Source organism: Ruditapes philippinarum, unplaced genomic scaffold, assembly GCF_026571515.1.
Source record: "Ruditapes philippinarum isolate M1 unplaced genomic scaffold, ASM2657151v2 ctg14808_1_1_1_1, whole genome shotgun sequence".
In the NCBI taxonomy this organism is placed as follows: Eukaryota; Metazoa; Mollusca; class Bivalvia; order Venerida; family Veneridae; genus Ruditapes; species Ruditapes philippinarum.
The window spans coordinates 3,218-22,769 of record NW_026861735.1 but is presented as its reverse complement, the minus strand read 5'-3'; the positions used below and the strand labels follow the sequence as shown (position 1 = coordinate 22,769).

General features: G+C 32.8%; 1 protein-coding gene and 1 long non-coding RNA gene across 2 annotated transcripts; both read right to left on the bottom strand.

Moving 5' to 3' along the window:
* Nucleotides 1-11,766: 11,766 nt before the first annotated feature.
* LOC132716656 (uncharacterized) lies at nt 11,767-15,371 on the bottom strand. Its single transcript, XM_060699978.1, has 4 exons — nt 15,267-15,371; nt 13,374-13,619; nt 12,308-12,448; nt 11,767-12,055 (listed from the first exon to the last, which is right to left on the bottom strand). The coding sequence occupies exons 1-4, from the start codon at nt 15,369-15,371 to the stop codon at nt 11,981-11,983; spliced, it is 567 nt and encodes a 188-aa protein (XP_060555961.1). The 3' UTR covers nt 11,767-11,980.
* A 1,206-nt stretch (nt 15,372-16,577) lies between these two features.
* On the bottom strand, nt 16,578-17,485 carry LOC132716657 (uncharacterized). Its single transcript, XR_009623843.1, has 2 exons — nt 17,418-17,485; nt 16,578-16,760 (listed from the first exon to the last, which is right to left on the bottom strand). It is a non-coding gene; the product is annotated as an uncharacterized LOC132716657 (long non-coding RNA).
* Nucleotides 17,486-19,552: the final 2,067 nt, after the last annotated feature.

Below are 19,552 nucleotides of genomic sequence, written 5' to 3'. Positions count from 1 at the left end.
TATATAGAAGGGTTTTTCATACCAGAACTATTTATTACCAACGTACGTATGCCTAAACCTGATTACCGCGGCAGTATGACATCACGGAGTAGTGATTTTGAAAAAAATAACAAACAAAAATCAAGAATTTTTCAGAGAATTATTATCTTTACAAATTGCAGATATGAAATTAAAGAATGAAAATATTTTCATATTGTAAATGTCTGTGATGAGTAATGAGTCAGCTTAGAAAAAATCAAGGTACTATAAAGAATGAAAATATTTTCATATTGTAAATGTCTGTGATGAGTAATGAGTCAGCTTAGAAAAAATCAAGGTACTATTTTTTTGACCTGATTACCGCGGCAGTAAGATTTGACGGACGGTATTAACATTGGGGAGGCATAGCCTCCCCAAAAAGTGTCCCGAACCGAATAACATCTAACAAATACTAGTAGTGCACGATTTAATCATTTAAAGCATTATGTCGAAATATGCGAAAAGCGTTATGTTCCAGTTTGATTGCAAAGACCGTTAGTTATCTGACTTAAAAGATAAACAAATGAATATCATATAAACGAGAAAATATCGTAATAATTGCAATACTTTGACGTAATTTGTCCAATCCGATTTACAGCCAAACACGGTTTTATGAATGAAAGTCGTTAGCAGAAAAAGTAGAACGACAAGTTATATAGAAAATAGTAATAGTACATTTTAATATAGAGCAAAAATGTTAGTAAAAACATTAGGAAGTAACTTTTATGTGACAAATATGTGCCAAAATATCTTTTTGTGGTGACTGAAATAACTTTCTAAATAACGATTCCTCCGCTTAGAAGCACTATTTTTATCAATGAGATTGTACAGACACGTCACGCCTCAGACATTTTAACTTTGGCCATTTTGCAGACACTTAACCCTCAGACAGTTCACTCATCTCTTTAAGAAATTTGATTGAGACACATTTTCAATTTTTGTTTTTTTTTCTGTTGAACGATAATTAATGTTAGAAACGATAAAAATATTCAATATTGAAGTATCTTGAGGGGTGGGTGTGGCTTGAATTGTCCGGGGAATTAAGTGTCTTTTCCCCATTTATCTGACCTAGTTTATCGACGATCAGATCAAGCATCAAACTGCAGTATTTTCATGTAAAATGTGTTTAGATATTAATTTCCTACATTTGCAAAAAATGTGTAAATTATACGATTACGCATGTGTTAAAGCAACTAAAAGTAGTGTATACTGTGTAGAAGTACGTACTACGGTAAATGTCACGACCGAGTTATATCCCTTTACTTTCGGAAAACCTAGCTAAACACCGGATTCCGGCACGTTACGGATTTAGCTGCGGGAAATTTACGCTAATCGATGAACATAACACAATAACATGATATTTCTATTTTTCCATCATAACTTTACCGTTTAAGGTGAAAAAAATTGATGTGTTTGAAAATTATCAATATTTCTTTTATATCTATTGCAAATTTTTCAAAAAATATATTGTTTATAATGAAAATCAATAAAATTAAAACAGTCGTAGTAGTGGCATCTTCCATTATAAATAGAGTTATTTCTAGGTTTTCGAATAAGTGAATATAGACAGGACTGATTTTGAGGATTTGGCTCCCTATAAGATGCTAGAGGCATTTTGTAGTACAAGTGGTATCTTGGTGTATTTTACCTATTTAAGGTATGCTGAATCCGATAAAGGTGGATACCAAATTGAAAAACTTGATCTTGACCATTGAAATGGCCATTTAAAATGACCACTAAAATGGCCGCCAAATTTCTTTATTATAAATGGATGATATATCAAAGAAAGGAAAAGCCTGAAATTTGTCCCAAACAATGTTTAGGTAAAACCAAATTAGACACCAAAACAGAATTAAAAGCACAAAACAATCCAATATGGCCGAAAAATCCAAGATAGCAGACATTTTTCTATAGGCTAATATAATAGTAATAGAAGTAATATTAAAGATAGTACTGAAAATTTTAAGGCATTTAAAAATATTTAGGGTTTACGCAGCGAACACTACACTCTTTCCTGCCCTATATGCTAGATTTTATCTGGCACTCTATGCAAGCATATAGAGTGGCTACTCGGATGCCTTCAGCGTTAAGATGTGTGAGGGGGTTAAAACGTGTGCATGCAAAATATACAATAATTAAAGGCATTTTTCTCCGAGTACTCTTGGGTTTTGGTGTTCGTTTTTCTGTTATCGGTCGTCGTCTTCGTTCTTCTGTTATCGGTTGTCGTCGCATTTCTCTGCTATCAGATATTCTGTTATTGGTCGTGACTTTCGTTTTTCTGTTATTGGTCCCGGTCGCAGTTGTCTTGTTGTCAGTTCTTCTGTTATTGGTCGTGATCTTCGTTCTTCTGTAATCGGTCCTGGTCTCAGTTCTTTTGTTGTTAGATGATCTGTTATCGGTTCTCGTCTCTGTTTTTCTGCTATCGGTCGTCGTCTTCGTTCTTCTGTTTTCGGTTCTCGTCTTCGTTCTTGTCTCTATTCTTCTGTTATCAGTCCTGGTCTCCGTTTTCTTGTTGTCAGTTCTTCTGTCATCACACCTCGTCTATGTTATTCTGTTATCGGTCCTGGTCTCTATTTTTATGTTATCAATCCTCGTCTCCGTTGTCTTGTTGTCAATTCTTCTTTTATCGGTCCCTGTCCTGTTATCGGTTCTCGTCTTCGTTCTTTTGTCATCGGTTCTTCTCTCTATTCTTCTGTTATCGGTCCTGGTCTCATTTTTCTGTTATCAATCCTCGTCTCCGATGTCTTGTTGTTAGTTCTTCTTTTATCGGTCCCTGTCCTGTTCTGTTACCGGTTCTCGTCTTCGTTCTTTTGTCATCGGTTCTTGTCTCTTTTCTTCTGTAATCAGTCTTGGTCTGTCAGTTTTTCTGTTATCGGTCCATGTCCTGTTCTTCTGTTATCGGTTCTCGTCTATGTTCGCGTGTTGTCAGTTCTCCTGTTATCGGTGGTCCCTGTCCTGTTCTTCTGTTCGCTTGTTGTCGGTGACTGTTTCTGTTTGCTTGTTGCCAGTTCTTCTGTTATCGGTCCCTGTCTCTGTTCTTATGTTATCGGTCCTCATCTTTGTTCGCTTGTTGTCAGTTCTTGTCTCCGTTTTTCCTTCTGTTATCGGTCGTCGTCTTCGGTCTTGTACTTTCGGTACTTGTTTCCTGTTCCGTTAAGGTCTTCTCTTGTTTCTATCGTTGCCTTCATTCTGTGTCTATGTCCTGGTTATGTCAATCTCGTAGTCATTTATTCGTTCAGTGGAGTAGCGGGGGATCGAACTCACGACCCCTTGATTTGTAGGCAGACAGTGTTACCACTGCACCATAGCGCCCGCTCTGAATAATAACCATTTTTGAAAATCCTTTATACATTAAATACTATTTCAATGGTTAACAAAGGGTGTATTACAATTATATTTTAACACCTCTACTATATAGCCTACCCACGTGACTTTTATATGGTCAAAGAAAATATTACTCGATTTACAACAAATAATATTTTTATAGATATCTTTGCTGTTACTTTAAGATATCCTATGTTATTTAATCTTATTTTTGGGGGGGGGGGGGTAGGAGGGGGTGCAGTATATATTTTAAAACACTTTTTGTCTCGGTTTGTGTTGTGTTTATGGCATTGAAATGACATTTTTTGACATTTCAAAATAATTTTTAAATATTCATTTTAAAACATAAATACCATAATAAGTGCAAAATATATGAAAACACAATGAACAACTTAAAAAATATCATAGCTACAAATAATGTTGAAAATTACGGAACACCTGAAGTGATATTTTCAACACTTTCTCCCGGAATTGAATTCATTTTTACGAGATCATAATTCCCAATTAGAAATATTATTTCGTTTTAACGAAATTTAAAATCTTAATTATGAAATATTGATTCGTTATTACGAAATATTATTTCGTTAATACGAAATATTAATTCGTTATTACGAAATATTATTTCGTAATTATGGAATATTAATTTGTTATTACGAAATATTTATTCTTTGGTAATATTTATAAACTAAGCTTATTGTTAAATATAAGTCAAGTAAAAAAACATAACAAGTGATTTTTTCAATCTTATTATTATACCTTAACGCGCTATTAAAACAGTATTGTATATACTGTTAATTGAGCCATTAGGCTTATAATCGCTATATTTGGTGGCCAATCTCATTAAAATCTGATCATACTAAATAATCATTTGATTTTGACAAGAATAATTAATTGAATCATATTGTATCATAGTTTAAATGACCTATTTTAGTATATTTAAGCGGCCATTTTGAATTAACCTTTTGAAGGACGAGGTCAATTTTATTTTCTTGGTATCCACCCTCATCGTCTTCAGCATACCCGTATTAGCTTAAAACACTCAAGATATTACTTGTACTATAAAATGCATCTAGCAGTCATATTTTCTTAAAATCAGTCCTGTCTAATATATTAATGTAAACAGTAGAGATTGGCGGAAAAATATAAATTCTGGAAAAAAAACATGAAAGAGAAGAATTATCCAGGCAGTAAGACAAAACAGTCGTTATACATTTTCCTGAGATTTGGTGGCACACTTCTTTATAACATGCATAAACCATTTATTCAGCGAACTATTATTTATTTACTATAGAAATACGACCCATACAAATTATTAAAACATTAAAATCGAATATTGTTTATTTTTTTATTATGTTAAACCGTAGACTGACATTAAAAAGAAACTTTATTAGCGAAAGAAAAGAATCGACACAAGTATGTTTTCTCCAGCATCATGAAGTAAGTCATACTGGACCTCGATCTATATTTTAGACAAATACGATACGTACAAGTTTGTAAGCAAGATATTAAAGTACGGTTCAGCTATAAGACTAAGATATGTCTAAAATTGAACATTTTTATGGAAAATTAAAATTGAATTGACCATTTATTTATGATATTTTTCCATATTAAATAGACTTATGTGATAATATCAGGCAAGGATACACGACAGGGAGCTGAAGGGCTGAAGCCCCCTTCCCAGACACCCTGGCCTGAATTGTTTTCCTATAAAAAAAAAGCGCATTGAGAGTAAAATATGATATAAATCTAAGTCCTTTTTTATTTGAACCTGGACCCCAGCTGAGTTTCCTGTCCATTTTACAATTAGTCGAGACTAAATACTATGACTTAGACTAAATACATACATGCAGACACTAATTAGTTCTCTTGGTCAGTGTAGATGCAGTTTAAGCGCCTTGATAATACTGACTGAAAGAGCAACTTATTCGTAGTATATCTAAATACATTTACTTTTGAACTATAAATAGCCCCCTATTGAATATTGAATGTGATGATGATTTTTTCGTATATATAATCAGCATTTTTTTTCAATACTGGAGCGCAAGTGATGTAAATTTAAATTATTTTAATCTTAAAGCACGCTTTTTAGGGTTAATGTAAAGCATATCTTACCCTCTGGAAAATTCATTAAAAATCATAGCTTTCCCATACATGTAGATTAAGTTTTTTTCTTCCAGTTTTGCAGAAAAATGAGCCGTGTCACGACAAAACCAACATAATGGGTTTGCGACCAGCATGGATCCAGACCAGCCTGCGCATCCGCACTGTCTGATCAGGATCCATGCTGTTCGCTATCAGTTTCTCTACTTGTAATAGAGTTGGTAAGCAAACAGCATGGATCTTGATCAGACTGCGCGGATGCGCAGGCTGGTCTGGATCCATGCTGGTCGCAAACGCATTATGTTGGTTTTGTCGTGACGCGGCTCATATGTATGTTGTAAAATTGAAATTTTGAACCATATAAATCATTTTAAATATTATCTGAAAGTCGGCAAATGACGGGGTTTCCGAGCATATCTTCCAATACAGACTAACTTTTACCGTGACAGATTCACGGGGCACTATCGTTAGAGATACATGTGTATATATGTAAATATTCTTGACTACAAATGCATTTGATTCATTAGAATGGCGACTTTGTTACTGCCTACAAGCATGTCTATGTTTTGTTACAATACTCAAGTGACCTGTTGAAATAGTTTATATACCATCGGTCATTTCAGCGTCTGCCATTTTTTTGTGTTTTTTGTTTAGAATTATTCTTTACCGTCTTTACTTGATAAAAATCAATTTAAGATCCTACAGAACGTTTCCAAAACGTAAGGAATATCGGCAAAGATTTAAAGCTATTATGTAAAAATAATGCACAGACAAATAAAAGTCTGCAGAATCCCTCATAGAACAATAGCGATGTTATCTATTGCTTATGAGCTGTTTAAATGTTGTGTTTTGTTGTTGTTGTTGTTATTGTTGTAGTTGTTGTTGTTGCTGCTGCTGCTGCTGTTGTTGTTGTTGTTATTGTTGTTGTTGTTGTTGTTGTTATTGTTTTTATTTTGCGTCTACTACAAACACTATACGCTTTTCGCTCAAAATCGGGCTAAGAAAAGAATAGAAATACGAGTTTTGTTTCAATTTTAGTATGAAGTTAATTTTGTTAACTATCTTTTGCATCTTCCTGTCATAAGGGCCCAAGTTGATCTATGTGAGTAATTAAAATTTTATGTTTTTAGCTTTGAGACCTCAGTAGAGTTCCTTTAATAATATTGTCGTTACGTTACACAAGTAATTACAGAACATTGTTTGGTATAGTCTGGATTATCTGTCACTGTTACAACTTTATAATCGCAGAATAGTAGACATGGAACCAGATTATTTTTGGGACTGCTTTATGTCCAGTCGTTAGAAATTACGTCTAAAGTAAAAGTTGTTTTCATCGACAAAAATAAATAATTTGACAAAAATCAAAACCATTTATTGTAAGATTTTAAATGATACAACAAGCCTTAATTAAGGATTAATTTGTGCTTGTTTAAGTATAATAGTTAAGAAAGGTTTTTTTTTTTTTCTTTTTTTTTTTTCTTTTTTTCTTTCTTTTTTTTTTTCATTTTTTCGAACAGCTACCGTCGTTCCTACGCCTCTCCTTTTCAGCTGTTTAAAGGCACATTATGTCTCAGAAACATATAATATTTTTCCTTCTTTACAAAGGGCTAACATGAGTTTTATAACATTTAGATAGTAGTTTAAGAGTATGTTTAATGTTTATTTATGACAAAAAGGCTTTAAATGTGAAATTATTTGTTATAAAAATCACAAAATGTAAACAAGTAGTATTTTGACTTCCATACAAAAAACAAAATCACTATAATTGTACGAGGATTGATCAAAATGTTCTTGGCCCGATGTACTTCCGGTAGTCAGAGAACCCAATTAATAATCTTACTTTTCAATATCATCGCCCTCTTTGCCCACCTGTGCTCCAACTTGTTTAACCCTTCGAAAAAGAACTCTCTATTTTGGTCCTCAAAGACGTTTTCAGTTTCGGAAACAGGTATAAATCAGAGGGTGCCAAGTTCGGAGAATATGGGGGATGGTGAAGAATTTCAAGCCGCAGTCAGTTGCAGCAGCCATCGCAACTTGGGATGTGTGAGCTGGCGCATTATCGTGATGGAGCAGAACGCATTGAGTCAGTTTGCCCCTCTTTTTACGCGCGATTTCTTGACGCAGATGTCTCAATTTGTCTGCGTAGTACGTACCGTTTATGGTACGACCTTGCTCTACATAGTCAGTCATGATTATCCCCTGACTATCCCAAAGAATTGAAGCCATTAACTTCCCTGCTGATGGCACCCTCTTGGATTATTTCGGACGGGGTGAGCCAGGGTTCTTCCACTGCTATGGTTTTTTTGGATTTTGGATCGAAGTGATGGACCTATGTTTCATCCTGAGTTACGATCCGGAAGGTAAAATCAGGTTCATCCTCGTGAGACAAAAGATATCTTGAAATGTCAAGCCTAGTCCGTTTCTGGTCGTCAGTCAACTCTCTGGGAACCCATCTAGCGGAAACCTTTGACATGCCATAGACATCAGTCAGAATTGGCTGAGCTGAACCAAAACGTATACCCACTTCCCTAGTAATGCTTCGCAGGTCTCGCCTTCTGTCGCACATGACCAGATCGTGCACAGCCTCTTTATGCCGCCCAGGCCGCTCATCATCTCCAATGCTCTCCCTGTCCATCTTAACTTCAGCAGCCCATTTATCCACAGTGCTATAGGAAGGGGACTCCTTCCCAAGTGTACCCATGAAGTCTTTATGGATTTTCTTGGAGAACATCCCTTTCTTACAAAGGTATTGAATGACGGCTTTGATTTAATCTTTCTCCATTTGGTCTAAATGACACACCCCTCTACTGATCAAACTGTGTTTTATGTTACTGTTGTATCATAGTTTGGGGACCTTTCTGTTGAAAAGTGACAGAGTTAAATCGTATACATATACATGCACAGTGCGTTAACTGGAGTGCAGGTATTAGTTACCCGCACTCCAGACTCCAGAGCATGCCCATTGATTGGTTCATTTTGTCCGGGGTTTACATACTGTGACGACAGAGAAAGGGATAGCGATGGAAATATCATATTCAGAGGCTCGTTCATTGGTTACTTTTTTGTGGGGTTTCATATTGTGGTATCAGGGAACGTGTTTTTATGTTTGACTATGATACAAAAGAGAAAGAACATCAAAACACTCGGCAATCTGATTTATACTCGGGGGCTACGCCCCCTCGTACAAATCAGATTGCCTCGTGTTTTGATGCTCTTTCTATTACTTAATCTGTGTAAAATCGCCTGTAACTCGGTAAAGATATCGGTATCGACGAATTGTGTGTAAATGTCAGTGTAGTGGTTAGAAGTATATCAGGCCGAGAACTTTTTTATCATACCTCGTACTAATTGCAAAAAAAAATAACAGAAGCAATAATCTGTTCAGGTAAATGGCCAATGAATATTGTTTTGGAAACGATCACAGGACACCAAGAATAAAAGCTTTTGGGAACCGACATTAAAAGCATTTCTTGGCCATAATGGGTCTTTAAATAGTGTTGTTGTCTTTTCTCAATAACGTCTATTACATATTTGTCTTGTTTGTAGACCAATAGGATTCCCATATCCTAATACATTTTGTATATGTATTTTACATTCTGTAAAACATAACTATCAACTTATTGTCTGGAAAAGAAGAAGGTTACACGGTTAATTACATCATTTATTATTCAAATAAACAGACAGGAATATGATGACTTTTGCTGAGAGACAGCCAGACAATTCAATTAAGCAGAATGGCATGGCATATTTTATGCAGTTATTATAAAAATGACATTATATTATACAAGATCACACAATTCTGTCGTCTGTTTTGATATAAAAAAATGTTTTGCCTGAAAGCATGGAGCATCCCCAACATGGAATTGCGTGCATACTGATTTCTGTAAGGAAGATAAAACAGCACGCTAATTAGTTTCCGTAAATGTAATAGATGAAATAATGAGCATACTTATTTTTGTAAAAATATACTAATACTAATAATATCAAAACCATTATAACGTTGTAACAGTGACAGATAATCCAGACTATACCAAACAATGTTCTGTAATTACTTGTGTAACGTAACGACAATATTATTAAAGGAACTCTACTGAGGTCTCAAAGCTAAAAACATAAAATTTGAAATACTCACATAGATCAACTTGGGCCCTTATGACAGGAAAATGCAAAAGATAGTTAACAAAATTAACTTCTTACTAAAATTGAAACAAAAATCGTATTTCTATGCTTTTCTTAGCCCGATTTTGAGCGAAAAGCGTATAGTGTTTGTAGTAGACGCAAAGTAAAAACAACAACAACAATAACAACAACAATAACAACAACAGCAGCAGAAAACAACAACAACAACAAAACACAACATTTCAATAATATAACGTTAAAGCTGCATGCCTCCAAATAAAGCAAAAAAAATCAAGTCAAGTAAAAATATTAACAATCATAATGATGAGTCAAATGTTATATTCAATGAATGACTGGCTTAGCAGTATTCATCACCATATTTCTACAGCATAACTAACACAGTAAGAGATATGTTTGCATATTTTGACTTTCTATTGGTAATTAGCATGGACTGAATGTGCCGTTTGCAATATGTTAACTACCTTCTTGACAAAATTTTAATACATTATCTATTTTTTTAATTAAATAAGCATAAATCTGGAGGCATACAACTTTTTTTGGAAGCAAGGGGGAAAGGCCCGAAACGTAAGTTTCGATTTTCACACATTTTATCAGATTTCATTACCCAATATATATCAGCTGTTCATATTATTAGATATAACCATATGTTTAAAACAAATAAATGCCATACAATTGTTTTAAGATGGATGTGTTATGTTCAAAGAATTTTATATGTGATCCTTCATTACAAAGAATATTAAACACATTTTGACCATTTGGCGTGAACCGAATTGCTGGGCGGTAACAGATGTAGCCCGTGCGACCAGTGCAGACCAAGATATGTGACGCATGATCAGCAAAGTTCGCTATTTGGTCATGATGTATTTTAGGCATGACCAGTTCAGTTAATATTGAAAGATTTATTTGTCCATTTTAGAATGTTTTATCGTTGCATACATCCCTATAAAATACAAATGTTATCTGGAATTGTCAAATTCGTATCTTCTTCCAACTTGTTGCTGATGGGTTGCCTTAAAGGATTGAGGCATCAGAATTGCAGTCATCGTTTATCCTTGCGTAATCAAAATGGGTTCAAATTACTAGAATCTGTACATCAAGTAGCTCATGCAGGTGAGGTGGTTTTGACACCTGTTGTTGCTTAAAGTTTGTTACACTCGCGATAAGGCAAAATCGTCTTCCCTGTTTCGGCACCATATAACCTGGGTTGTGTTGGTGAAGTGCACCATAAAATCAAACAAAAAACGTATCTTCCATAAATATATTTACCATATTTTGTAGAGTAAAATAACTTAATCACATGCTACGTCTGTTGTATAGGAGATATTTGTTGCGTATATTATTCTGAATAATTATCCAAAAGTCTAAAAGTCTGTAACAATTGTACATTATTTAGTAGAAAAATTTCCATTTCAAGAATTTACTAATTTCTAAAAGTAACCAATTCTTTTTAATGAATCCAGTTCATTTTCGTTGAAACAACAACTTTTTTCAGAAAAATATGCTGTCAAAAATATATATATATATATATATATATATATATATATATATATATATATATATATATATATATATATATATATATATATATATATATATATATAGACAGGACCAAGAAATTATTTCTGTCATCAAACCTGCATTTTGATGATAGTATGTTTATGTACTAAAGCGTTCATCACCTAAATGTCGTAATGATATCTTCCAGATTTCATATCTCGAAAAGTTCAGTATCAACTTTAGAGATATTTAGATAGGACAAATATATAAAAAAAATTAACACAATTTTAAATATCAAGATTCACATTAAGGTAAAATTTTAAATTTACTTTGTACTATTTATTTTATTTCGCGTGGATGGGGTGGGGGAGCTATAAGCTTATTGAAACACTCGATTTCGTTTCTGGAAACAACCAGTATCAAGCAATAAGTGTTAAAATCGTTGCTCTGGAATAGCTTGCCCTTGGCGGGGTTTCAATCCACGCGGCCAGCAAACCTTAGATTAATAGTCCGACACACTATCCACTCTTGAGGGCTACCACTAAAATGTTGAATTTGGTCAGCTAATAGCAAAGAACCTTGTCGGCTGGAATAATTAAATGCTAATCACTATCACTCCCTTCAGAAAAACGATTGGGATATTGTTATGTTTAATTTATTTATTTATTTTGTTTGTTTGTTTAAGAACAAATTTACATCACCTACAACTTGAGCAACCTCTCATTCTGACGATATAAATTACATTTTATTTAAGTATTTTTATTTATATTACATTTTATTTCAGCATCTGTATTTAGATTACGTTTTATTTCTTAGCATTTTCAAGCAAAAGTCACGAAACAGTATGTTGCTTTTTCTGTCAGATTTTCAGTTATCGTCTGTACACGATGTCCTGTTTCTGTTAGTTTAAACCTTTACAGACACTTTCCATTTTCATGAATCGGGCTCTCAAATCTACTGGAAAGTCAACGGGAAGCTGCAAAAATACAGAAACAAATCTGATGTAATAATTACTTACATATTATGACAAATATTATTCTTCTTCTTTAACTATTATAAAATATAAACACTTCTTATATTTATTTCGGTAGCATTGTCTTTGCGATTGAGGTAGCCACCGCTTTATTTAAAGCGCAATGCCTTGTTTTACAATACACCATTTAAAGATAAAGTTTGACTAAATAATGATTATTTATTTTCCCTTGTGAATTGATATTTATAAACTTACCCCTACTGTCGTATGCATCACTATCCACTGACAGTACTCTTTAAGCTTCATGACAGCCTCTCCCATTTTATCTTTATTCTTTCCACCCTTACCTCCCTTTTTGCCACCTTTTCCTTCTTTGCCACCTCCCTTCTTGCTCTCCTAAACAATAGTGTGAAATATAGCTAAAGTGCAGAGGCAAGAAACAATTCGTCTAAAGTTCAGATGTAGTGTTATTAGGGAGTTTGATTGAGAACAAAAATATAAAATATCATAGGGCACGCTTTTTTGATTTCATGAGAATTTACATAATTCATATCTTCATGCTGCTCTATTTTTTCTTTCAGTGCGTTTTAATAAAAGCTGCCGACTCGCGTCGTCGGACCAACATACACAATGAAATGAAAAAAAAACGAAATAAACAATTATACTACTTAAAGCTATTGTAGCCGTACGATCACATCAATCACACATTTGGCAATGTTAGAGTCTGCCATTTAGGAGGACAAATTTGTGGATTGAAACATCAACTTAATATAACATTCATTTATTAAAGCTGCACGCCTCCAGATGAGCCAAAATATTTCAAGAAATTCAATCTTTAGACAAATGTATAAATATCTTAAGAAAAGTTAAAAGATTCAATATCTAATTAATTATTTATATGTTACGTGCGATTAATGACTGATTTTGCAGTATCAATCACTATAATTTTACTGCGTTACTAACGCAGTAAGAGGTACTTTTGTATATTTTGGCCTCGTTCTGGTAATTTACGTGAACTGTAAGTGTCGTTTTCAATGTGTAAATTACTTTATTTGTTCACTTCACAAAATTTTACTTTGAAATACATTTTCAAAATTTCCTGAAAATTAGCATGAATCTGGAGGCATACTGCTTTAAGGCTACTTGTATACTCCTACAAATAGAAAGCGACCACGATTCCGATTCTAATTAAGACAAGGTATGAGACATTTTCAGATTATCGAAGTGTATTACGTTTGTTAGCAACCATTCTTTCCAAACAGTTAGTTCTATATTTTAAAAAATGATATGATATCTTTGTCATGTCATAGAATAGTTTTACCTGTTTAGCTGTTTGTTTTACAGCGTCTTGCTTGTTCTCTTCTTCTAGTATATCTTCACATACTGGTTCTAGCATTTTAAACGGCTTTTTGTACTTTTTGTTCTTGTTTTCCTTGATATCACCAGAGTCAAGGCCGTTGTATAGAACAGAAAGTCCATTGTCGGGTCCATCATAAAGTACTTTGCTACAAATGCCATCATAAATCGCAGTAAAAATTCTCAAGTACTCAAATGTAAAGTTTTGAGGCTGAAAGAAGATGGACTTCTTTGAGGTACATTTTAGTATGGCTACTTACTGCAAGAATATTATTATTTTGTAAATTAATATGTAATTTTATATTATTTAAAGGATAATTTTCAAATGTGAATTGATTAATTAATCTATAATAAACACAAAGAGTAAATTACGGTTAAATTTAAAAATAATGAATATTTATTTTATTAAGTATACATTTTATTTAGACAAATAAATATTCGAATAAAAGATTAACGATATACGTATAATATGTTGTTTTCTTTCATTTTGGCCCGAACTGCTCTGCACAATGAAATACCGGTCTTAAAACCGATTTTAAAAGCACTACAGACAACCACACACTGCTTAAAGGCCCATTATGCCCAATACGCCTAAGAAATGTTTATTATTCTACTTGTCTTCTAAAAACTTTTTATTACCTATATTTTGCAGAAAGTTACTTATTGGCCAAGTACCTGAACATTCTTTTTTCTTTTGATGCTTATTCTTATTTGCTAATTATCTAAGCTATCATTTCCTTATTTTGCCTTTTGCAATTATTAAAAATGTCGTTATTTAGAACTTTCTATTGAAGTCAGAATACTACTAGTACTTTGTTTACATTTTAATCATTTTGATACGTTTATAAGATATCTTAATTTCACATACAGCGCTTCATTCTGCAGGCATTAAGTAACTCACAAGTTTTTAAACCATCGTATAAATGTAACGTTATATATTCATGTTTTTCCTTTTTAATGAAGTATATCGCCGTGCTTTAAATTGCACATGAAAACAATTTCCTCTTTAATCTAAAGAACAAAAATCAAATGTTTCAAATTTATCAGGTTTTAGATGTACTGCTATGTTTTAAGATGTAAGCTTATTATCAAATTGTGTGCGCGTGTGTGTGCGCGCGCGCGTGAAGAGTGTTGTTTACCCTAGCCACTGGAATAATTTCTACATAAAAGAGACGGACGTTCAGGCATCTCACTCATAATAGCTGCCTGTAGTATTTGGAGCGGCATAAGTTTTCTTAGACGACATTTTGAGAACAACAACTAAAAAGGTTATTTGTAACCTATTAAATTATAAAATTAGGTTGAAAACTGGATGATTATTTTTGCAATAAAGCTTAAAGCCAGGCATTACTCAAAACTTTTTCCCGAAGTATTGAAATGAAAATACTGAAATCAGAAAGAGGTTAAAGGGACTCTACTGAGTTTTTTAACATGATGTAACTGAAAATATTTTTCCAGATAAATGTACCATTTGTTGTAGGTTTAGATCTTTAATTTTTCAGATAATTCGCGCACTTCATTTTTCCAGAATAATTTTTCTAATTGTAAAACAAATGACCCAAAATGACAAGCGTTTAACACTTTTCACTCAAATTGGGCTAAGAAAAGCATAATCATTTCAATTTATTTTTAAGTTTAATTAAACTATCTTTGTATATATTCTGTTTAAAGTGCCCCATCTCATTTATATGTTATGTATTTAGGCTTTTAAACCTCAGTGGAGTAATACTTTCTATTTAAATAGCATTTTCAAATGACGACCTTTGAATCTGCATCATTTGATTAGTATTTTTGTGTACAGATGTTGAAACATGTAAAGCCATGTCTATCAACCGCATCTTAAAATGCATATGCATACCTGTTCTGCTTTCAACCTTATACAGGACTGGGACAGCATAACTACCGCAACATTTACTTCCGAACCGCCTTTCTTGCCTGCATTTTCCTGTTTATTTCTAGGCATTAACTGAAAAAAAATTGTATCATCAGTCTTTGAGAAGATGTTATATCTGTTTTAAGCTCTGCAAAGAAATCTATTGGCGGATAACAGGCTTAACATCATTGCAAAACCGTTTAACAAAAAGAACAACTAAATGTCGTTAATATTTGCTTACTTTAGCATCATTCGCTATATCATCCCCTTCTACTGTCAAGTTATAAAAGTCACATAAAGAAGATTCAAGCAAGTCAAACCATATCTGGTATTTTGGGTTCGTGTTTTCAACTTCACCTGCTTCAAGACTTTTGCAAAGATTGATGAGCCCAACCACATATCCTTCTGTTTTTATCTTGTATGCTTCTTGGCATATTGGGTAGGTATCATTTACATAGATGTCTTTTAGTTCATTCGGTGTGTCATTTGGAAACTAGAATTAAATAATCATTTCATTAAGTTTGCCGAAACAAAGAAACAAAACTTGAATTTATAATTAACAGTCTAATCCTCATAAAAAAGTAAAACTAAGCAACTAATTATCGTGAAGTCAACCAGCCTCGTTATAAGGATGTACATTATGACACTTACGGATTCAAGATATTTTTGAACTCCAATGGAGATACAAATTGCCATTAATTTCTCCACTGCCTTGTTTCCTTTATTTTAATTTCCGCCTTTATCTTTTCCTCCCTTTTTACCGCCTTTATTGCCTTCTTTCTATAAAAGTTCAATAAAAAGAAGGCTGTTTGTTATTCACATAACGTTGGAAACATCGAATTTAAATAAGTAAATTATTAACATTTATATATACCTGTGTCATTAAATAACTGGTGTTTTTATTTTCTTATCCTACAACAGGTAGCAACTTACGTACACGATCAACTACTTTGCAAAGTGACTGCTAGAATTCTTATGTTTCTCAAACCTTGTTTAATAAATATATGATACACGAGTTGGAATTTCATACAGACTGAAACGAGAAATAGTGACCAAATGCAGAAAAATGTAATAAAAAAGGGCAAAAACACCGTTTGACAAAAAGTATATTTAAACGAATGGCAATTAAAGTGTGTGTAAAACCGATATTACAATGAAAACAAGCGATGTAGCGTGCTTGAAACGATAAATGCCATTTTAGCTTTTGTCATTATAGATAAATCAGTCAATTATCTCACGAAATAATAATTCATATAACATGCACCGAGATACGACAGAAGCTAAAGCTACGAATACCGCAAGCGTTTCGATGGCATCTTCTTCCTCTTTATACTTTAAGATATCGGTACATTTCGTATTAAATTGTGTAAACACATCATCATATTCTGCTTCAGTGTTTTCTATTTCTCCATCTTGAAGACCTTCACAGAGTTCAATATACTGCTCAAGGAGGCTCTTGTCATTCTTCTTTCCCTTTTTCTGTTATTTCAGAACAATTTACGATATTATTGAATCTTTAATGCACAAAAATACACATATTATACACATATAATGGCTATGCATCAAAACAATCAAGTTAACAATAATCCAATTATCATTTCACATCAATATTTTGTCAGCGTTGCTTAAACCCCTTAACAACAAAAATGATTTTTTTTGACGTTTTATTATGTGCATTTCGTAATAACCGATATTAGTTTTCATCAGAAGCATTATTACACAGTTTTAACCAAGTTGAAATATAAAAGCCAAATTTACCAAAAGAATAATCTGATTACAAGAGTATTTAAATTAGATAATCGGGCAAGTGTACAAATTTTCCCCGACATTTTTCGAGAGATTTCAACAACAAATTTTCAAGTGTCCTGGCGCATATTGTTGGAATTTTTAAATTTGTTATTTTGCGCAGAAAAAAAATTATATCAAGTTATAAAGCCAGTCTTTGGCGCGCATCATTATTTCTTAATTTTCAAACGATTTCTTAGAATAAAAAATATTTCTATCTTCGAGTCGACAAAAAAAAAGTCCGATTGAGAGTATTATCGTAGTATCCTACCATTGTAATACATTCAAAATAAAATTAAGGCAAAAGAATGGTAAACGTGTTTAAATAAACATAAAATAAGACATACTTACATTTGGCTTTGCTGAAATCAGTATCACTAAACTTAGAACAACTACCACAACTACTTTTATATTCATCTGGAAAAAAAATCAAGTAAATATGAAAATGAAGTGTTAGTTTAAAAGTATGATCTCCTGTTATTTTGTATTATGAATTAAAACTAAAATTTATTAGACGGACTAAACCTTCATAAACTCTTGATTAAAAGGCTAACTCACAAACAATGATAAAATCAGTACAATACATGTAGGGGATATTGAATAACTGTAGGTTCAATACAGATTTTTTTAGGGATGACAACGCCTATTCCAGTACTCAAGTACTCGGTCATTCTTCCGATCCAGTAGTCAGTTACTCGAATTTTTTCTTTGGACGTTTAAGATATATAACCATCTTCATCGATCTTCTATTTCTGTCAAAGCAGTAACGAGAACGAAACCAGAAGTTAATTTATAAGAATGATGCGACAGCGACTGACTTGCGTTTCTAATTCTGATACACATAACTGACTTGCACAAGAAACGCGATGAATATACCTTGAAAATATCAAATACATATACATGTATTAATCAATTATAAGGGTCTAAGTTATCTATTACATCTTACATTTTTGAAAGTAATTAGCCCTTCAAAACGGTTTAAAAGTAAATCAGAATAAATTTTGGCCCGTTTTAGAAGTACCTCGAAATAAATTTCGGCAACACGCTTGTAACTTTATGTCATGATTGGCCGAAGATAATATAAACGACGACATTGTTAACGTTATTGTTTATTGCATACATCTTCACCTCTACAACTATTAATTACCTTGTTAGTTAACAACACAATTTTCGCATATTTGCAAGGATATTTTTTAGTTTACATTGGACATAAATTTAAGAAATTCTATTAGTTTTTTCACAATATAAATGTTTTCGATTAAAACAAGATGAAGAGAATTTCTACCGAATACTCGAGTATCAATTGAACGTTCGATCGAGTTTACGATTTTCCTGTAACTCGTTGACATCCCTAGAATTTTTTTTACCTGTTAAAAACAAATATTTTTATGCAGACTCTGACGCGCATATCATTATTTTCTTTCAACGAGTTGCATTATTTCTATTTATCACATATTCAAATAAAAAATATTTACAGGGAATTCATTGACATACTTCAATACATGTATTGTTATTTAATCAATATTATAACTGCTTACATTAATATTAAGCATTAGATTCTAGTATATAAACCGTTTACATTTAGAATTCACATTTTTGACATCTTTATCTGTTTTCAAAAGTGTTTAATATTCTGTGTATATTCCACTGTAAGAGTTGCCAAAAAATCATATAAATAACAGTTGCATGTTATCTTAAAACAAAACTGATAAATATGTCACCTTTTCACTTCTGTTAAAAACTTGAAAAGCAGAAAAACTATAAGACAAAAATAAATGTGCATTTATTAACCTGAAACAAACTTAACTTTCCTTAAGTAAGTAAATGATTTAAAAGTATCACTTTACCTTTGTTTCTGTCCATTTTATTGTATTTTGCTGTGAAGATGCAGTGTTAAATGATAGTTTCTCTTAAACTGACTGACTTTTCAATCTATTTTGTCTGTAACCTCTTGACAACAATTTATATTCAATGCCTACGGACAATTTATTTTCCAATATGTGACGATATTATTATCCCTGTCGCAATACAGAAGTTGGACTAAAGGAATGGCATTTTTTTTATTTTTTAGATAACTGAGAACAAACTATATACATTGTGAGACAATGTGATGAGCGTAACAAAGAGGTCATTTGAAGTTTAGGATCGCATTTTAAAGTTAAACGTAAATGTCAACTTCATAGCTGTTCTGTTTGGTTTTACGGCACACCTACACAGTTTAGGTGGTTTTGTGCCGAATCAGTAAAAATTTGGCTAACCTCGGGTGTTACATGTACAAACTTAAAGCAATACCAGGGGTCAAAACCACCTCATCTTAAAGCCCGTGTTTACTGAGAAAAGATCATGATTAAATGATCCTGGATTTATGTTCATTGTTAAAACAAAAGTAATCGGATCAATTTTAGGATCAAAAGCAATATTTGGATCAACTGTAAATATGCCAATATCTTGCACAAATTTCAATAAATTCATTACAAACTTGTATA